A 22,544-nucleotide genomic window follows, 5' to 3' on the forward strand; every position below is an offset into this window, starting at 1 on the left:
TTTTTTACAAATTATTAAATTCACCCACGTCATTTTAGGCTCAAGTCAATTTAATTTATTTGTTTCTTTATTATTTTTTCATTTTAATAGTAATAATCAGATTTGTCGTCATTTTGGTTTATTGACATTACACACAGATAACCCAAGTTTAACATGCTACTCACATGGCACTGGTCTCCATGATGTGCTTTGTGTCATTTTTTACTGGAGCGCACATTTCTAATAAATTGACCATTAATTGTTGACAATATGTAGGATCTTTTTTTTAATTTTTTTTTATTAATGTCGCTTGGGCTGATTAGCGTGCAAGAACTGAAAACGTTCTATTTTAAAGCACAGATACAAGTACACACCACATATTTACTTCAACATTTGCGGGGATGTAATCTTCACTTCACTGGGATGTAATCTTAACTATTCATTTTTGTGCTTTCCCCACCTTTTGTAAGGTTAACTTAGCTATCTGTAAAGACAGCTTAACACAAAGAGGGGAGAAATTCGGCAGGGAGGAGATTTTCGGCACAAACACCAAAAGTGCTTGCAGAGAAGAAGCTAACGTTATGGAAAGACGCTGTTATGACTCGGGTGCCTGGGTCTATTTCCTGACGCTACATTAAAATGCCGTTAGCGTCGTTAGCACCTGGCAGTTAAGGGCTGGCCAGGTTCGGACTGCTGTGTATTGATAGTGGCTTGCTGTTAGCTGGCTGGGGGCTAACGGTAACTATATGTCCTGGGCCTGTAGTCAGCTGTCATCCCGACTCAAGTCTCTCCGCACCGGGGTAGTGCTAGCTGGCTAAATTAGCATTAGATCAGTCATCTATCTATACAGCTAATGTTACTGGTGAACTTTTTCGTGGGTGAGCCCAGTGCTGTTATCTGTGGACAAAATGATCACACTAAACATAACTTTATGAGCGTGTGAATGATGTGGTAACCTTATAATGTTACCCACCAAGCATTACCATTAACGTTAGCTACTTGTCAACCAGCACATTGTAGTAACGTTGGGTCGATATTGATATGTATCAATAAATACGGTCTCGTGTCAGAAATAAAATAACAGATTTCTCTGGGTTTGCAGTTTGGTGGAAACATTTGGGATTTGGGACAAAACTCAAAAAAGAATATATATTATACCGTTTTTAGACATTTTAATGCAGAAATGTAACATATTGTACCTTTAAGTTTAACTAATCTGCAGCTGTGCATGTTTTTACACTTTGCCTTTACCAATATTACTAATATGACACAATATCCAGGAGCAATTTGAGCAAGTCCTACAGTGCATTAACTCCTCATAACGGACTTATGTTGTGAAATGTTACCACAAAATTACAAGCAATTAGTTTGGCATGGTGATGAAGACATGGATACACTTTTGAAAGGAGAGTGAAGGTCAGTTTTGGTCTTTTCTAAAATAAAAATAAACATTTATATAATTATATAAAATACTATTTAGTTAATTAGATATGACAGAAGTGAAGCTGTGTGAGTGTGTGTTTGTGCGGCCAGATTCAATAACAACCTGACATGTGCCTGGTTATTTATACTGTGGTGGTTTGACACATTGGTGCCAAAGTCAAACGTGACGTCCAAACACTATGTACCCAGTGCTCTGCACAAACACGGGAGGGAAAGGTGTGTGTGTGTGTGTGTGTGTGTGTGTGTGTGTGTGTGTGTGTGTGTGTGTACGGGCGAGCGTGCGTGTGAACGTGAAGGGTTGTTGGAGGCCATGAGAGGAGTTGAGAAGAGGACAAGGAGACAAGCAGGTTGACGTTACAGATGACAGTTGATCTTATTCAGACGTCTAATTTTGGAACAGTTTTTGGCAGCTGGCTCTCATCACGTGCTTCTCTCTGGTGCGATTTAAGCAGTACAAAATTACAGGCTGGTGGCTCCACACCAAGAACAAAGGTGAAGCTTGGAGACGGGAAGATGTAAAAATCACGAGTCCTACTTGGAAGACACCGGAGGTGTGTTTCTGCAGGGAGCATGGACGTGTTTGTTGGGATGCCGGTCACGAGTCTAACAGATTGGAGGGCTTACATTTCACCTGCAGGTGCAGTTGCTCCAGAATGTGTATGAGAGAAGTGGGAAGGAGCTAGAGGCAGATCCGGGCTTTAATCTGCACCGTCCGGTTCTCCGGACCCTCCCCCTCTCTGCTCTGACAGATGACAACTTTATTATTTCAGATGGCAAAATCCAGCTAGCTCCTGAAAGTCTATTAGAGAGCATGTGGGCCGAGCTGCAGCCACAAACATGAATAAACACTCCTTTATCACCTCGGGGGTGCACACAGACTTACTGCCCTGCACTTGCAGTCCAGAATACGGCAGGGCATTAAACCTCAATTTTTTGGTACGGACTGAATTGTGTTCCTCGCACTGACCATCAAATGCCAGCATTAAATAACGGGTCAGGTTCATACTCCTGTTTGCTTATTCTTTGGTCCGACAGCTCCTGATTTAGATTAACATTTTACAAAGTTGAGACTAGTTCTGTATCCAGGCAACGTTCTTGTACAGCTACTCAACATTTAAAAGTTTTGTATTTTGTTAAAGGAGAATTCAGGTCGATTCCAACATGTAGGTCTGTTGTTTGCAAATGTGGAGTGCTGTCAGTAGAGAGAAAAGCAAAACCAATCACACCGTGTTATCCTCCTGCTAGAGTTAGCACCCAACAGGCTTTCACAGGGCAAGTTTTAAATGTGTTTTTAGCCTCTAAACATGTTCAAAATGTCATTAAAAGTGCCTACACATGTGCAGTGATTCCATCAGAGTGAACACAGTGAATGTGACTGCTGTAGATGTAACAGAAATGCATGAAAGTTGTGTTATTTCAGCTGTGTTTAGTTCCTGTGTTGATACTGCGAGTGCTTCGGGACCGTCTACAAACTACAACACCGAAAAGAGATCAAAACATATTTAAAAAAAATAAATAAGCATATGCTTATTTTTTAAATGTAAGTGCTGTAGTACAACTAGCAGGAGACAAGTTATAATTGAGGTAAGTTTGGAGACACTACCTTATTTAATCATTAAATTGATAGCCTACATATTTTTTGTTCATCTCTTTTCTGTGTTGTAGTTTGTAGACGGTCCCTAAGCTTTCTAACTGCCGTCTCAACACAGGAACTAAACACCGCCGAATTAGCACAACTTCCATGCATTTCTTTCACATCTACAGCAGTCCGATTCACTTCACAGGGGTTGGCACTTTTAATGACATTTTGAACATGTTCAGAGGCTAGAATCACATTTAAAACTTGCCCTGTTTCAGCCTGTTGGGTGCTAACTCTAGCAGGAGGATAACTCGGTGTCGGCAGAACCGATTGGTTTCGTTTCTCTCTCTACTGACAGCGCTCCAAATTTCTAAACAGAGCTACATGTTGGAATTGACCGGAATTCTCCTTTAAGTTTTGGCATTGCACTTTGGACTCTGTACACACTGACATTATATATAATCATTATTTTATTTGCCAAGTGAATATACACATACAAGGAAATACCAACTGCTAAAATTGGGTGGGGGGAGATTGTTGGGTCTCTGTAAATTATAGAGTGTGGTCCAGACCTACTCTATCACTAAAGTGTCCTGAGATAACTCCTGTTGTGATTTGACACAATAAATAAAAAAAAGCATCCTCCGTATTTAACTCATCCTAACTTATTAAGAGCAGTGGGCATCCATAGTCCGGTGCACAATGTGTCATTAAATTAGTAAAAGGCATTGGCAGGAGTTCCATGGCATGCATGTCTTCATGGTGGGAGGAAACCCACGCAAACAACCAATGAGCCCCCGTTCCTCTTGATGAGTATTCAAATTAAAAATGTCCAGTCCTGTAATTGTCGTCTTTGATGGAGAATGAACTAGATGTAGCGCCACAAGTGGGACTGCACACCAAAAACTCCCAGAGATTTCAAAGACCATTACAGTGACGGTCAGAGTACCTGTTCGGTTGATGGACATGTTGGAGGCCACGGTGCGGGACAGCTTATTGGCTGACACCTGGAACAGGGAACCACGAATCCAGCACATGCTGCTGCCCCTCCAGTGCTGATTGGCTGACGGGTGTCTGTCGTGGGGAGCTCGCAGGCGGCTCTGGAGGAAACTCCTGAGAGGAAGAGGGACAGAAGATGAAAATGAATAAATGAAAAGAGGAATAAGAAAATAGCTTTTGGAACTCATATTAAAATAAACTTAAAAGTTATTATATAAAGTTATTCACTTAAAAAGGACAATTGTGTTTTATTACAACTTTGAATGATTAGAAATTGGGTTGTGCAATTATTCACATTTTTATCACAATTACTATTCTGGCTCCTAAGGATTAGAATTGAGAAAAACGTTTATTTTGAACATTACATTTTCAAGTAAACTCTTATTTATGAGTATTAGTGTGATTTCAGTATTGATCAAAATAATAGTGATGATGAGTTGTTTTACCCACAACCAAGCTGCCTAATTATGATATTATTATTGACTCAGTTTAGAAAATGTGTGAAACATGTCGTGCCATTCTCTGAGGTGGGACAATATTATCTGCTCATCCCTCCCTCAGTTCCACACCTCTTTTGCCTGTCTTCCTTCAAGCTCTTTCACTATATCTCCCCTCCTCACTTTGTTTCCCATCCTCTAGTCTCTCTCTGTCTCTCTGTCTCTCTGTCTCTCTGTCTCTCTGTCTGTCTCTCTCTGTCTCTCTCTGTCTCTCTCTCTCTCTCTCTCTCTCTCTCTCTCTCTCTCTCCCATGTCACAGCACTCTGTTAAATTGCTCCTCTAATGGAAAGGACGGCGGTGTGGAAATGGAGAGAATTGAAAAGAGGAGAGGAGGAAATCAATGAGATAATAGGCAGGGCAGGGGGCCAGAGCAGCGAGGTTGGCCCCTACACTGGAGAGAAGAGACCACACACACACACACACACACACACACACACACACACACACACACACACACACACCCCTGCTACAGTATGTACAGTACATACAATCACAGGGACAGGGCCTCTCTACACACACATGGTCCGCATTCAGAAGTCACTTAGTAGACTTGTGTATGTGTGGGGCGGCTGTACGTGCAATCCTGCAGTGTGTATGAGGCTGCTGGGTGGTGGTGGGGCGGTGCAGGGGTTATGGCGATAAATTGCGCTGTCCTGTCACTTCTATTTGGGGCGGATTGGGGCTGCTGTGCAGTGTGCCGCTGGAGGTAATTTGCTGCCGTATTTCAGATGGGCTGGAAATGGGTTTAGAGCGAGAGTTCATGCCTCCCATTACAGAGAAAAGAGAGGGTTACCCCGAATGCACAGCGCGCACGAAACAACTGACACGGCCGCTTAACACTCTGCCGCCGGCGGAGAGCTGCTGCTCTGCTGCAAATAAGTAAAAAAATAGAGCGAATATCAGCCATCAGCTACGTTTATGTACACGGTCTACCTGACTGCGCGCCATAACTCAGCGGCACAGACACTCCTTTTCACAAGATCAGTGGCTGCCCTACACAGGGCAACTGCAGCCAGGGGAGCTGTAATGGAGGCTAATGTTGGAGCGCTGACTGCCACCCAGGGAGGCTTAAACAAGGACCGGGCGGCCTGGGGAGCCACAATGGAGGTTAATGGGGATATGACATGAACAGTTAACACAGACGGCAGTTAACCCTGACACAGGGATGCAGTCTGGGGGGGACCGACCGGGGGTGTAACACCCAGTCTGGATGTTTTCCCCCTGGGTTCGTATGTTGGAGTGTGAACATCAGAGTCATTGTTCTGCTGATCTGTACACTGTAAAGAACGGCTGTGAAATCTCCAGTTATTTACTTTTGATTTCACAGTAACACTACTGTATATGATTTTTACAGTATAATGCTGTAAAGTTACATTACAACCTTGTCGACATGACAACATCACAGTAGTCTAAGTATTACAGTTGAAATCACAGCAGTCAAAGCATTACTGAAAAAAAAAAAAATCACAATATAGCCACTATAGTACTGTAAATAGTAAACTACTGTATTTTTTTGTGTTTAATTGTTTTGTATTTTACAGTAAATACATAAAAATACTGTAAATGGAAGTATGGTATCTTTACTGTAAAAAGAATTCACAGCAACTTATCTGGCCAATTGTTACCAGTAAGTTACTGGAAATTGTACGTAAAATTTGTTACAGTGTAGTGCTTCCATTTCAAATAAATATCACATCAAAATGCAGTTGTTCATTATTGTTGCCAGGTATTGTTGATGGCAGTCGATATATGCGATTGTTCGACATATTTTCCACGAATAACGCCTGCGAAGATTCACAACCACACTGGATATGAAAAGAACACGCAAGTGTTTTAAACAAAATGTGTAAAACCGGGGGGTAGTGCTATTTGTTTTGGCTTGTTACGAAGGTTATTTACCCACTGTTGCTACGGAGGCAAGTTTACATACATTTGTCAACTATACCTGTAAAATAAGAAGGATGTTTTTGCTGCTTTGCCATCTTTACTAGCTATAAACTGAGAAAAAAATAATTTCGAAGGCTACCGCCAGCAGCTACTGTTAAGGTGGAATGTTTTTGTGTATTATCAACACAACTTCAATGTCAATGTGACAATTAGGACCATTACATTATTTTTTTCATTTTATTTGTCTTGCATGACATGCACTTGTGCTTTAAAGGTGCCCTGCCACACGCATTTCATGACTCTGTGGTAATGTTCTACCATGGACTCTGTAACGTGGTAACCTTGTTTCCTTGTTGTTGTAGAAGACTCAGCTCCATTTGAGCCAGTTCTCCTTAATATTCAATGAGCTAAGATGCTTGATTCTGATTAGCTAACAGCTAGCCAATGAAGGCCTGGCTATCAGTATCCTTCACCCAGCGCAACTGGGCCAGCTCATGAATATTAATGAGGTCAGGCAACATGATATCGGACTGACCAGCTGTTGTAATTGGTCCTATTTCTCCTCTTATTTCTTTCAGTGGCTAGAGCTGACAGGAGGTAGCAGTTCATTTTCACATTCACACACATATGGACTTAACATTTTTCAAAAAATGCAAATAAAAACGGTTTTGTGTGGCAGGGCACCTTTAAAAAAAGTGACTTTTAATGGAATTATGCAAACTGAGAATATACTATGCCCTCATTTGGAAAAACTGAAAAAAGAGTGGTGGAGCGTGGTTCCAGTGCGCTCTGGCAGCACTACACCCCTGGTGTACAAGTATAAAAGCAAACAGACATAAAGTAAAGTAAAGTTAAAGTAAAAAGTCAAAATAGACTGCCAGGTATAAAGCACTGTTAACATGAAGAAATAAGCACATATTAAATACAACTGTACAAATAGTGTTTTTATTTATCGGATTTGTTCAGTCAGTGTGTGCTGTAAGCCTCATTTGTGCACAGATGAAGTTCTCAGACTTCTGTCGGACTGTACATACTACAATGTGAATGAGTTTCACCCTCAGGTCGAACACCATTAGTGAAAACTGCCTTTGTAGGAGCAGATTACCTCCACAATAAGGTAATGTAAATGTAAATGTTCTTATTTAGCGCTTCTCTAGTCTTAACGACTACTCAAAGCACTTTTACATCATACAGGAACCACTCACCATTCACACACTGTGGCCAAGGCTGCCGTACCAGGTGCCACCTGCTCATCAGATAAACACACACACACACAGATTTACACTGTGTGTGAATGTTTATGCCGGAGCATCAGGGGCAACTCGGGGTTCAGTGTCTTGTCCAAGGACACTTCAACATGAAACTGCAGGGCCGAGGATCGAACCACCGACCTTCCGTTCTACCACTGAACCACAACTGTCCAAGGTAATGTGGCGGCAATGAGAGAGGAGGAGAGGAAGGACAGAACAGAACCAAACGGTGGAAGCGCCATCAAACTCAAACTATCACAAAGGTCACACAGCATTATTTAAAAAGGAGTTTGTGTTTTATTTTCTTTCCGTCTCCGGCTCTCCCTGGCCTGTTCCCGGTGAGGCCTGCAGGGGGATACAGTGGCTTGTATAAGTTTACATACCCATGCTAAGTTGATTAATTAGAGGAATAAAAAAAATCTTTGGAAGCTGACATGGTGTTATTTCAGTTATCTTAATAGCTGGTTTGTTGTCGGCTCCACCTTGAGGGCTCCACCCTTTTACAGACTTTTTTTTTTAGTTTTCACTAACACCAACTTTTTGGAATTCATGGTCAATAAACCTCATTTATATAGAATTATACCTAATATTTGAGTTAAAAAAGCAGAAATAGCAGAAAAAAAGAATTACTCTGACTAGTAGTTGAGATCAGAAGAACAAACATTTTAGTCAGGAAAGAAAAGTGATAAATTGTATTTGCAAAGTGCGTTGTAAGGAATCCAATCCATTTTTTGTGGTAATTAGTTAAAAAGAAACCAATATTTCAGATATAGATATTTTTTAAAGGGGTCAAATTTGACCCGAGGACAACAGGAGGGTTAATCACAATGATACAGAGAGAAAAGAAGATCATGACGTTAGATCAGCTGAAAGCAGAGAATGTTTGGCAGTTCTGTTTTTTGGCGCTTTATTTCTCAACTAACTTTGTACTTAAGTAAAATCAAAGTACATTTTAAGTTGTGAATGTACAACATAAAGACAACGACTGGAGGTTACAGTAAAACCTCCAAAAAAGAAAAGGTAAAATAATGTTGAGAAAAGACAGAAATAAAGGAGGGGGGAAAGGGCAGGCAGAAACTCCCCTGTGACTAGTCTGCATACGTGTGTGTGTGTGTGTGTGTGTGTGTGTGTGTGTGTGTGTGTGTGCGCACTGCTCTGACCATGCAGTGCACAGATAAAGGAGAGGGCGATTCAGCACTACGGGCGCTGTTGATGAATGATCCGACTTTTGTTTTAGTGACAGCGAAGAATTTGGAGGGTCGCGCGACTGCTCCGAATAATGCTGCCCTTGTCTATTTGTCTGCAACCCAAGCATTAGTAAGCTCATATTGGGGAAACAGTTACCCTTGAAACGGAGCACAGCAAAAACAGTCATCTGGCTAATTCCAGCGGTAAGAACTGCTGCTCTTCTTTAGGCACTTAAAGGAATCCAAAGCAGTGTCATTACGCATCACAATCCTATCAAATCCAACTTGAAGGGAGACAACTGTGATGAACAAAATCCTTTGTGAGGGTAAGAAGCAACCCAGACAGAATTTGTGTAGCGTACAGTGTGAACAGCAGCAGAGGAGGATCACAACAAGTGCAGGTGACAGGTAGATGACTAATGTGATAAGTAATGAGTAAATGAATGAATTGGGGTATAAAAGGGGATGAATGAGGGAGTGAATGCGGGAAAAGGAGGAGAGAAGTGAAGAAGAGCACTGCTTTACTTTATTGCCCAGTCTCCTACATCCTGTACTGATCGATACTGAAGCACTAAAGGAGATGAGCGCCTGGACAGAGAGAGAGAGAGAGAGAGAGAGAGAGAGAGAGAGAGAGAGAGAGAGAGAGAGAGAGAGAGAGAGAGAGAGAGAGAGAGAGAGAGAGAGAGTGTGTGTGTGTGTGTGTGTGTGTGTGTGTGTGTGTGTGTGTGTGTGTGTGTGTGTGTGTGTGTGTGTGTGTGTGTGTGTGTGTGTGTGTGTGTGTGTGTGTGTGTGTGTGTGTGTGTGTGTGTACGGCCAAAAATTGCATAGTTATTTGTGGGTAAAGGGTCCCTCCGTGTTGGACCCTTATGCAAAGTAAAAAAATAGAATCAAGTAGAAGCCAACAAATTAGGATAATAGTTAGATGATTCCAAACATGCGATTACAAATGTACGATGTAACAAAATAAAAGTCCTATTACATCTTATTTGATAGAAAGAGAGAAAACAAAAACAAAATCCAGCAACAGAGCAAACACATGGGAATAGAGCATTAAAGAAGGGAAAACGGAGAGAAAAATAGGGAGGGTGTGAGAGGGATGGAGGGAGGGCTGGGCTGTAATTTATCCTTCAGTGTGCATGCTTTACGGCTTTCTTAATTCAACTCCTGCTACTATTAATGGAGTTAATGTTGAGATTATATCTATTTTCTGGTGGCGGGGGTTGAAATACAGCAGCCGATTCCCTCGCTCCTTCAAACCGCCGCCCGGCACTAAATCACCCGCCGCGCTCGTTACGGCTGAAAACAGGTAGGAGCAGAGCATGCTGGGTAGCGAAACCTCTCTTCCTGTGGGCCGGGATGCGGGGAAATGTCTGGGGCTAGCTGGTTGAAAGGGTTTAGACGGTAGAGTTGGAACGTGGGGTGTGAAAATGCCATTTTATTTTCCTCTACGTTTGATCTTGCATACATTTGCCATTTGTGATATAATGTATATTAAATATTGTTATTAAATTGGTAAAAAAAAAAATATTATTACAGCATAATGTTACTCAGAGCATCTCAGTTGTTGTTGATCATCTTAAAAGTTTGATTTTGATTTAACTTTAAAATTGATGTTCGCCCAAGTCCTACCAAATCCATACAGGCTACCCAGAACCGCTGGACCACCATGCAAGGCTGGATCTGGGTTTTTTTTTTAGATGCAAGGCCCTGAGTGAGGGCTTCAGCTATGTGCAGGCACAGAGATAAGAGCTTAAAACATATGAGGACAGGGATCAGTGGGGCTGATAGGCCAAAGATGAAGAGCAGCACTCACAGTGGTTAAGAGCAGAGAATATGAGCTCATGCTCCACTCAATAGCTTCAAACGGATAAAAGTGGAGGGCCTGTGGAGTTTAACAGATAGATAAGCCTGAGAAAGGAGTGCATGGGTGGGTGTGGGGGGGTAATCCACCATCCCTGGGGACCCGACCTGTCCCCCTCCCTCCCTATCTCTTTTCTCACTTCTACACACTTGGTGATATTTCACAACATGTCACGGGGCTCAAATTGAAAATCCCTTGATGAATCAATATTTACTGCAGCAGCTAAATGAATTGTAATAAGTCACCAGAGGCTGAGTCCAGACTCAGTCCAGGCCCCTCTTGTCTCACCAAATCTGGATTACACAAATGAACCAAAGCACACTGGCAAAACACAAAACGCACAAAAGCACCCAAATGCTTTAATTAGAAACAGCTAGCCAAACATATGCAACCCAAAGACGGCGTAAAGAGTAGGTTCGTCCTAATTACAAAAAAAAAACATTTGGACTCAACACAGCAGTAATTATTCGCACATGCTGATGTTTTGTGATATCTGCCTCTGAGATTTTGATGCAACTGCATTATAATGGGAGGGCGTGGAATTTAGTTTTTTGTGGTGGTCACATGTGGACCGGGAATCAAGCAGTCATACTACGTTCAACCTGGGCTGCACATACAATCACAGTTGTATCGAGAAATGTGTTAAAGGATCAGAATTTGGGTCAAACCATTCTGAATCACACTGTAATCATTCTAATTTTAACATGTTTTAATGAAAACAAGACTAATGACCCAGAAATGATCATCCCCTCCAACATCGTGAATCAAACCGCATTTAGATACTTTCCTCTTGTGGTGCGGCCCTACTTTTCAACCCATGTGTGACAGTCTAGTCATACCAAAGTCAGTTTCCAGGAAGAGCTTCCTGTTAATACTCTACACATTAACAGATCATCAAAACCCACCACAACAACCTGTTCAGAGCTTTCACACCCCGGTTCAAACAGTACTGAACCACTGCGGGGGGAAACTGTAGTAATACAGCCATGAAAAGGGCATTAAATGAATGTTTGTAACCCAATAATTAACTCACTGCCCTCAGAGAAGACCTCATCCCCACAACCAGTCATATCACACAAAAATACCTTTAAATAAAGTATGTTGGGCCCACCATACGGGTAACCCTAATTTTTAACCAAAAAGACCACAGCAGGAAGTTTAAATAACTTTAAACTGATCTCTGAGGGACACAGGAACACATGGGGCCACACACAAAAAGATCTGGGCCTACTGTCCCCCCAAAGTCCTACCACAGTCCTACCAAGCTACCACAAGGGACAACCATCATGAGAAGGCTGGATGACCAGGAGGGTGTGGCTTAAGTGGCCAAAAGCTAAAAAAACTACAGGCTTGTAGTTCACACCTTTCGAGACTGCTCTGGATTTGCTGGCAAGACACCATAAAACTTCTAAATATATACTATATATGTTTAAGTCATGTATGGTTATATAATATAAGACAGGCTGGTAAATTATGTGTCAATGTACTGATAGCATTACTTCATCAAGATCTAGCATTTCCTCGTGCACATTTATTACATTTTACAGTATATTTCTTCATCTGTACACAAAGTAAGGCATTTGTCATCAATCTTTCAATACGCTTCATATTAATGTTGACATACCTGACATACCATATCTGTTTCAGTGAGATTTGTATGATTTAGACCCCAAAAGGTCTGATGTCTTTTTGTTCAAAGGACTTTAAGTTTCATATCTTAGATTTGTATTTTTATACATTTTATTTAACAGACCTTTAATATATTTTGATGCTCCTCTGTTTTAAGGTGACAATAAGACTAATTATTATCATGTTATTTTAGTGTGAACTCATAAATAACTACAAATAACATATGTTGGGGAAATCTGTTTATGTTTTGTAACGCGTTTCTGGATTTATTTAATTTTTAAATAAATATCGGCCGATAGATCGGCATATCGGATGTTTAAATAATCAAATATTCGTATTGGTTGGGCTCTAAAAACAAGAAATCTGAAGATGTCACTTTGGGCTTTAGGAAATTTTGGTTTGGTTGGTCTTAGGACATTTTTGAGACTACTTCTGTGACAAAAAATCAAAATGTAACCAATACTGAGATAAATCATTAGTTGCAGCACTATTTCAAATACTGTGTTACTCAAAGTACTTATCACTGTAATCAAGTCATTGGTGGATTAGATGTGAAAATGATGAAGGAGACAGAACAAATTGCTGGATGTTATGTGGTTCAAATGTAGCTAAGCATTATCAATAATTTTACACAATAACACACTATGCTTCTTAGACACACACACAGGGACGAGCGGCAGCACACACACATGCAAAAGAGACAAATGCAGTGACATTAAGAAACAGAGCCACCCACACTTTCTCTCTTTCTGTATCTGTTCTGAGTGAGACGCTTCCCCTGCTGGTGTAAATTAATGTGAGGAGCACAGTGGTTTATTCTCTGGGTTATCTACTGTGTAAAAATGAGCGCCATAAATTTCTAACCTCTTCACTCATGCTGCACACGAGTGACATTAAAAGACAGGGCGCTGCTCTGCACTGGAGGATATTAGAAATTGGGACACATTAAAGACTGACCTGCAGGAGGTGTGTGTGTGTGTGTGTATTTGTCTTTGTTAATGTGGACTACCTGGCAGACTGGATCCTCTTGGCTCTCCAGGAGAGGGCGGGGTTGTAGTGGAGGGCGTGTGGGGTGCTGGAGCTCGGGCGGGTCACCATCTTGTAGCGGGTCCTGAACACCCGCTGGGAGGAGGCGGCGGGACCTGAGGACGGCAAAGTTTGCAGATCAGCATGAAAGTCTGCAAATTAAAATCTGATCACACACACAGAAACAATAGTTGTGCGTCCAGTCGGTATGTGAACAAATGCACATAGTGAGTGCATACAACCGTGCATACACACACAGGTTTATCTGAGGACTCTGGCAGGTGTGCTCTTTAATAAGCCTCAGATATAAAAATGAGGGGGAATAACAAAGGAAGAATTTTTATGAGCCTAATAAATCATTTCCTCTTGTCTCTTTCCTCGCTGCCTTCATCCCTCCTGCCTGGCCTCGCTCCCTCCTCCTCACTTTAAGTCTCATTCGTTATAACATTTTACAGATCCATCAGAAGAGGCGCAAGAGCAGAGAGATCAGAATAGAAAAAAAGGGAGGACAAGTGTTTTAGTTTATTTATTTATTTGGCTGTGTATCCATCATGTTGTTTTATGATGGCCTATGCTGGCTGAAGTACTCGCACAAAGAATAGAGTTTGCATTGTGGGCTTTGTAAAACCCCGTTCACATCAGTTCAATGACCGTGGACTACATGGGCCAAGAGCCTCTCTGCTGAGGTCCAAACGCAGGACAATTGTGAATAATTGTGAAGGTTTGTGTCAAATACAAAGTTGAGAGAAAGTTCAGTTTTAGCTTAAAGGTGCAGTGGGTGAGCCTTATAAAACTTTCTAGTCATGCCCTATTTGCTGAAAAATGACCCTACGGTCACGTAGAACTACATGAATCAGGTCATTTATAAAAAAAAAAAAAAAAAAAAAGCTGGCCCCTCTGGCACCACCTACAACCTGTAGTGTGATTTTCAAAATCCACAGCTCCCGTTCAGAGCAACAATCAGGGCGGGGGGGGGGGGGGGGGGGGGGTGTTAACTGCGTGTCAATCCTGCTCATGCACACGCATTCATTCCTTTGTGGGGGCGGGGAATTAGGAGACCATTATGGGGGGTAAGAGAAGGGGGGGGGGACTGAGAAGTTGTTGATGTTCAATCTGGTGGGCTAAGTCCTGGATCATTACAATCCTTTCAACAGCACCTTTAATGAATCATGACATACATATCCACATAACTCCCTATTTTTCTATTATGCTTGCTATATGAAATGCATTTATTTTTAATAACTCTTTAAGCCTTTCTTTTAAATTCTCAACTGGTTGATAGAATTAAGTTTGCCTAGCCTGTGGGTTTGATTACAACCCGTCTGCTTGTGTTTCTTGACCCATCTGACATCTTTTTTAGAGATGTCACCATGTTCCCAGATTCATCATTTAATTGGTGCTACATATCATTTTAGCGGACAGATAGTCAACTGACGAGATATAGGCAGAGAGATACAACATACAGGGAACATCTCATGAGCAAATGTTCACAGTCCATGGAAACAGTTTGGAAAATTGCATTTCTAAAAAGCCTTTTGTAAATTAATTTGGCAGAAGCTGCATCTTACTTCACGGAGACGTAAAAAACCTTCCACTCCTACAGCCTAAAATACAAGATTTAATGAAACATAAATCAGTTTCTCGCCGTATTCATTTAAATTATCCTCCCCCCTCCCCCCCCAAAAAACCCCATCTTGCATGTCATTATCTCTACTACCTCTTCCACTTGTTCCAATCATTCACTGTGGTGGTCAGTGACAGCACTCTGTCTTCCTAATGAGTAGAGAAAAGACAGAGTGAAGAGAGGTGTGAAAGAGGGATAAAGAATGAGTTTATGCGCCCGATGAGGAGCTCATTTCCTAGCACCTCTCACACAAGTCTTTAATTGCCAATTGTCGGGATAGTGGCCGTTTTAATTAGCGTCCAATAACAAACCGTGACCACGAGGGCCGCGGTGACAAACAATAAAATGATTTGATTTCCACTTCTACACATTCCACTCCCCCCTCATTCTCCTCCCCCACCCCACCCAGAAGCTGGTTTATTGCAGCCGGGATGCAGCTCGGATCGCTGGAGAATTCATCTCGACAACATTCACTGTTGAACAATCACAAGAGCTGGGGTGGGCTGCCAAAAACTAAACGCCAGTTTAGGACCACAACACACACACACACACACACACACACACACACACACACACACACACACACAGTACGTATGAAGGTTCTAGCAGTGTTGTAGTCTTGGTGGGCGGTGTCTGACGGTGCCAGTTGGGGTTGTGATGCACAGTGGCAATAATAGTAACAATAAAACCAGATTTAAAAAAACATATAAACAAAAGTTAAAACATTTGATGGTACAGGTGCCCTGCCACCCATATTTCATGACTTTGTGGTAATGTCTGAAGTTCTACAATGTGTAACTTGGTTACCTTGGTTACAAGCCATTCTAGCGTGGTATAGAAAGCCTGCAGGAACCCTAACCCTAACAAACCCTTAGGTTAAATAAATGTATATGGAGAACAATCAAATACGGCACAAACTTAATTTAAACATCCATCGCAGTTGCCAGTCATACCTGTCAGACTTTCATTGTACACTCACAGGTTTCCTGTGCAGCGTGGGCTGTGGGGTTATTACCAACATTTCATGTGCACTTACTTTCTATTTCACCTCCACAAAGGAAGTGTTTTCCGGAAACGGTTGTTTAAAACACGTCTGATCATTCCTTTAAGCTACACTACCACGATACTCACATCCCAGAATGTTTTCAGAGAGGTTTTGAAATGAGAAAACTAGGAAAATAAGAGATTGCTGGTGATTTCAAACAAATAAAACTATCTTCAGAAACAATACAGTTATTAATATAGTGTTAGCGATGTCAACCATATCGCTAGTTATGTGGGTGAAAAGGGTGTGTTGGGTTAAGAAAAGAAAAAAAACATAGTAAAAGAAAAGAGACACAAAAGAGAGAGAGAGTATGTGGGTGCCGGTGGGGAGGGGGGTTTGTCCAGGATTAGTTGCCTGGCTTGTAGTCACTTTTTCTCCCAAAATCCATCCGTATTGCAGTCAGAGCTATTTGGGCGTCCTAGCAGATGACAAATAGGGCTTGTCAAAGGTGCTGCTGCGATTCCCACCCTGCAACCCCTGTTACCCCCCCCCCCGCATCCCTAACCTGTGCCTCAATCTGCCTGGAAACCCTCGGCCCAACATCATGACACCCGCTGTCACACAGCTGTTCTGCCTCTTCTACTATTTAATGACATCTATAGTGAGCTGTACAGTTGGTGGGCTATTCCTTAGTGTGTGTGTGTGTGTGTGTGTGTGTGTGTGTGTGTGTGTGTGTGTGTGTGTCAGCAGGATGGATGGACGTGTGTTGCTCTGATTGTAAACCACTGCAGGTTGTGTTGGTTGAGTGGCTCTGGGAGCAATGGGGTCTCAATCTTCTACTATAGGACCATGACCAATGAGCATGTGAACACACGCTCACACACACACTTACTCACACACATATATACACCTGGGGTCTCAATCTTCCCTTAATAGACCTTTGACAGTGGCCTGCCTTGTAAGGGGGGGGGGGGGGCAAAGTGGCACCCTGAGCTGTGAAGACAGCGTTTGCAGACGCATGCAGCTACACACTGTCCATCCATCTCTCGCTGACTCGCTGCACAGATAATCTACTCTGGTCGCCACGCGCTGCAAACATTGCTTCTTCTGCGAGTACCTTCCAGCCTCAGAGCCACATTAAAGGGTTAGTTCAACATACTTTCCCACCTCCTGTCAAACTATCCATGCAGATAGTTTTGGTCTTTTATTGGCTTAAGTTTAGACATATCCCTTTCTGAGAATGCAAAACAATAAGCGTGAGTGGAGTTTGTTGATCTGCCGGATCAGTATCAGCGCCTGATTAAGCAGATATACATATAGATAAATATCCGCCCCTTGTCCAATCCACATGAATTGACATTAAATAGTTTGGGTCAGAGTTGCAACCAACTGTTTTGTTTTATTATCATTATTGATAAATCTCCTGATTGTTTCTCAAAGAATTGTTTCACAACCTGTCCGACTCAGTTCATCTGTTTCCATTCACCTCCATTGTATCCCAATTCAGTGTTAGTGAACTACCAAATACAATACAAAATCAAATACAAAATCAAATACAAAATCAAAGGTTATATCCTCGAGAGATGTGTGTGTGTGTGTGTGTGTGTTTGTGTTGTGGTGTGTGTGTGTGTGCGCGTTGTGTGTGTTTGTGGTGTGTGTGTGTGTGTGTGTGTGTGTGTGTGTGTGTGTGTATATAAAACGTGTCTGATCCTCTTCTTTTAGTCCAACTGAGGAATACACTCAAAACCCGTAACAAGTCACTGTAGACGCTGCTTTATCAACATAAAACAGCCAATGTACGGTGACACTCCCAGATCCACTTATGTGATATAAGTGGATCTGGGAGTGGTGAACCACAGTGACATCCCTAAGATGACTGAGCCTCGTCTAAGCGGCGTGGACTAGACTTTGAGTAAAGTTGGCAGCCACTCTCTCAGCCCTCTGACTGGGGCTACAGACAAGCCACTGCACCTCGCCCCCCACCCCGTCCCCAGTCATCTTAGGGATCCCCCCACTGATCCCCCTTCCATACCTGACGGCTAATTCCAGGGAACAGCGGTCCCCGTCTGCCCCCTCACTGGCACAATCCGATGGATAATAAATCTTGTTATTGACAGCGACTGTTCCCCCTGCCACCCAATGCTGCCGTCCCCTGGGGCTCATCTTCTGACACCCACTGCTCCATGTGCCATGCTAACATCAGACTTAACAAGGGAGTTACCACAATTTAATAGCCTGCTGGAAGCCAGCGTGGTTATGATAATATGATCTCTACATGTTTGACACCCAGTGATACTTTCTGAAAGAGTTTGATGCGCCCACTCAGCCAACAGGGAACTGCATGCCACGGTTTTAACAAATTCTGCATCCCGTAATTCACTGGAGTACATCATGTACTCCTAGAGAATGGTACTAGAATGTGAGCTTTGCAGGAGATGTAGCATGTGAATGAGTCCTAACATTTTGATTCATGGAAATTGAGGACAGATGGAGATCAATGCTGGAGGCATTACTGCATGTAAACCCTTGTCCTTTCCTCTTTTTTTCCAAGATGAAAGACAAGGTCATTGGATTCCCTGCTGCAGGATGTGGGTGCAATTATAATCCCTGACCTGCTGTCGGACAAAACGTTTGTGCAATTAATGTGCCATGTCGGGGCTTGTTACATACGTAACTAGAGCACTTATGGACCATTTGGTCAGAATTACATTGCTAGGAAATAGCTTGGGTCCACATTCAGTTCCTGTTAGCTGCTGACATTTGTTAAAGGTCCAATGGCATGAAAATGTCACTTTATGAGGTTTTTTTAACATTAATATGCTTTCCCCCAGCCTGTCTATGGCCCCCCAGTGGCTAGAAATGGTGATGGGTGTAAACCAAGCCCTGGGTATCCTGCTCTGCCTTTGAGAAAAGGAAAGCTCAGATGGGCCGATCTGGAATCTTGCCCCTTATGAGGTCATAAGGGGAAAGATTACCTCCCCTTTTTCTGCTTTGCCCGCCCAGAGAATTTGGCCCACCCATGAGAGAGAGACATCATGGCTTTCAAACGAGCAACGTGGCAGTTGGTCAAGGCCACACCCCCACATCACATGATGTTGATGATAGCGCGAGAATCCAGCAGCTATGCAAAATAAGACATTTAACCCAGTAAATAGGAAATAAAACATATTTTAACATGTGTTTTAATCGGCAGAGTTTAGCTTCACCGATATAATATATAATAATATGTGATAAATTGAACCGCCATCAATAAAAGTTCATTTTCAATGTAAAACGTCCCACAAAATCAAAAGGTTTACAAGCTCCACAGAGCTGCAGAGTCCGAGGTAATTCCCTATGGGTTGATCACTACAGGTGACACATCCATTTAACATTACACAGTCATTTGATTGAACCTTAAGATTTGATGAGTTGTGGAGCTTTAAGTTACAATACACACCTCCTTTAGGTAATACTAGGGCTGCCAACAGGGAACTGCATGCTATGGTTTTAATACTGCATCCTGTAATTCTGACCTAAAATCAAAATCACTTGCACATTTCACCTTGATAACGATAAATGAACGATATTTAAAACAATTTGTGTTGTTTTTTTGTCCTCATAGCTCATTGGCAAGGTTTGTACTGCAAATAGGCTCGGATATTAAAAGGTAAGATACTTGTTTTATAATTCACAAGTGCTTGTTTTTTTTTATTTTAAAATAATTGAAGGAAACACACAAAGCGGGAACCATTGTGGCTATTTATTGTAATGAAATTCCACACTCATGAAATAAAAATGTCTTGTGAAAAAAAGTCACATTTTAGTTTTGTAAAAGATTTTCAAAAATGATCGTCATGGGAAAAATACGTTGATAAGGGCTTCAGACTTCCAATGTCGATACATAGTAATCAACTGCTCTTCAGCTCTGTACTGTGTCAAATGAACACTTAGTTGGCAAGTTAGACGCCACAGAATACACAATTATATTTAATAATGTATTTCTGTGTGATGGACATGCTAACCTCTTTTAGAGAGTACTCGGGGACCCCATCACGGTGTATTTGGATAAAGAGTTGACACAGACTGACAGGCTGATGGCTGCGTGGGGCCACATACTGACACAGGAGGCCCCGGGTGTGTGTGCCATAACCTTTCAGCCAGTGTGCCGCTGATTTTTCAAAGAGAAGTATGTGTTTTGGGTAGGAGGGAGGTGGTGGTGGTGGTGGAAGTAATGATGGGGAGGAGGGGGGCTACTGGCTTGCGGCCTCGTCCATCATCGCAGTGGAGCCATCAGCTGTAACATATACCAGCTGACCCAGGGAACCTCAGGCTGACCAGGGGAGGGGGAATTCTTCCACTCGGCCTCACACACAGGCAAACACAAACACAAATGCATGCTGGTAGGTTGTGACTTTGGCCATTTTATATACAGGGCTAATGAATATGATAACAATACTTAGAAATAACAGGGTATTAGCGGTCTACGAAAACAAGATTTTAGAAATAATTTGAGCCAGTGTGCAGCAGGACTGGTTATCAGTTGAAATTCTTAACACTAGTGTCCCTTCACCGAACCCCGAAGAAACCCACAAACTCTTATTCTTATATTTCTATTTGTATTAGTCTTTATGCTAAGCTAGGCTAATCACCTCCTGTCTTTACTTTCATGCATGAAGGTGTTATTGATCTCCTCATATACCTCCGGGAATTAAAATTAAAAGAAAAAAAACAGTATTTCCCAAAATGTCCAACATTACTTTTACAGTAGAGTCACTTACAGTGTTTAACGTTGGATGCACATCCCTTGGGGGGCGGGGCGGGTGGTGGAGGGGTTTAAAGTGTTTATGGTAAAATGATGGCCCATACCTTTTCAAAAATAAATCAATAATCTAAACCAATAGATAAAATAACGTCCACATGTTGAGAGCACACTCCACATCTAAGTCTTTTTCCAATTGTTGAATAATATGCAAGGAGACTTGACAACATCCTTGATGAATAATTAAATGATAATAGCCCCTACATGTGTTTTTCCAGAGTAGCCGTATGTATGCTCCTGTAGCCATAAAGACCATCAATAACGTAAATAAGACATGATGAAAACACATATTTCCTACAAACTCAACCTTGACCCTGAACCCGCCCCGGAGAGCTGACAAAGTGATCAGGAATCCGTCAGGTTGGGATCCGCCATGTGTGTCCAGTGACATGCGTGTCAAGCACACAGTGTCGTGTTTAGGGCGAAGGGATGACTGTGGCCGTCAATCAGCAGATTCCATCAGACGCATCAAGTGGAAGAGCCTGGGGCTTTGTCCACTTAAGGACTGTGATTATTACATACGTGATATGTGCATCTGTTTGTGAGTACTGTATAGAAAGTGTAGGTGTGTGTGTGTGTACATTTGCGAGAGAGTGAAAAGCTTGGGGGGGGAGGGGGGGGGGGGGGGGGGGGGGGGGGGGGGGGGGGGGGGGGGTAAGCATGTCTCACAAAACCTTTTAAAAGTGTGATTGGGGCACTTCAAGGTTAAGTGAGGGCATCCCTAAAGGGCAACACAAGATTCCACAAGGGATGTGAACCTCTGCCCCGAGCGATACACGTCAAGACCCCAGAGCCAGTAAGCTGCCCCGGGAGCGGGGGAGGGGCAGACTGTGAGTGAGAAAGGGGAAAGAATAGGGAAAAGACATGTGGACAAAAGAGTAGGCTGTCAATGGGTCTGAGGAGTTGTTTTTTTTAAATTATTATTATTCCGGATTTAGTTTTTTTTTTGTGTTTTTAATGTTGTGTATTGACTATGACACAATCTTTACAAGGTGTGACAATGGAAATGGAAACTGTCAGTGATATGTTGCGGTTGTATTTACTGTTTTAGTTGTCTATTCTATCTAAGTTAAATTTTTTGGCTAATCTTACCAGCCAATTTTCAGGTTTATCAGGTATGTATCAACTTGGCGTAAATGACAAATGTCATTCAACAAAAAAATGGCACAGATATGTTAAAGCTAATTTAGAAACAGCTTGGCCATTATACCTCAGTACAAACTGTCTCTTGATACTGTCCAAAAAAAACAACATATTGGCTAAAATATGTTTTGTTTTAAATTCTTCTGTATCAGCTTTAAAAATGTAGTTTCGGTGGAGCTCTAGTCTTCACCTGCCATCATCAGACTTGTACTGCTCTGAACTGTAATTGACAAGCGTTGTTACACCCAGAAATAGTGCTTACATATCTTGGTTGACAACATTCTTGCACTGGAATAAAGTCATATTGAGAAAGAGGAGCTGGTTGACTTTTATAATACTGAGTGATGGGTTAAAGACACATGCAGGGCCCTGCAGTACTGTATGTGAGTCCAAGCACCCCCCACCCCCCCACACACACGGAGCAGAGGTGGCTCAGTGGTGTAGATTTAGACCAGGACTGAGCTTCTGGTTGCAGATGCCAGAGTGGGACACATCCATCACCCTGTTGATTCTTTGGGGCCAGTGAGTGATGGACCCCAGTCAGCCGGTCGAACACCCGCAACTTCTGTTTCAGCCACTGAGTGAGAGACGAGGAGGTGATGTACAAGCCCGCTGGGGGGACACACAAGCATGTGTCCGTGTTTGGAGGACGGG

The 22,544-nt window shown here is 42.3% G+C and overlaps 1 protein-coding gene across 2 annotated transcripts in view; it reads right to left on the bottom strand.

Moving 5' to 3' along the window:
• zc3h3 (zinc finger CCCH-type containing 3) overlaps positions 1 to 22,544 on the bottom strand; it is a 73,037-nt gene that overhangs the window by 22,214 nt on the left and 28,279 nt on the right. For both annotated transcript variants that reach the window (XM_032525376.1, XM_032525374.1), the window contains 2 exons: positions 13,321 to 13,453; positions 3,951 to 4,114 (listed from right to left, as the gene is read on the bottom strand). In XM_032525376.1, the coding sequence (XP_032381267.1) occupies positions 3,951 to 4,114; positions 13,321 to 13,453 (297 nt within the window). The remainder of the gene's footprint in view (positions 1 to 3,950; positions 4,115 to 13,320; positions 13,454 to 22,544) is intronic.

Source organism: Etheostoma spectabile, chromosome 9 (assembly GCF_008692095.1).
Source record: "Etheostoma spectabile isolate EspeVRDwgs_2016 chromosome 9, UIUC_Espe_1.0, whole genome shotgun sequence".
NCBI classification, from domain to species: Eukaryota; Metazoa; Chordata; class Actinopteri; order Perciformes; family Percidae; genus Etheostoma; species Etheostoma spectabile.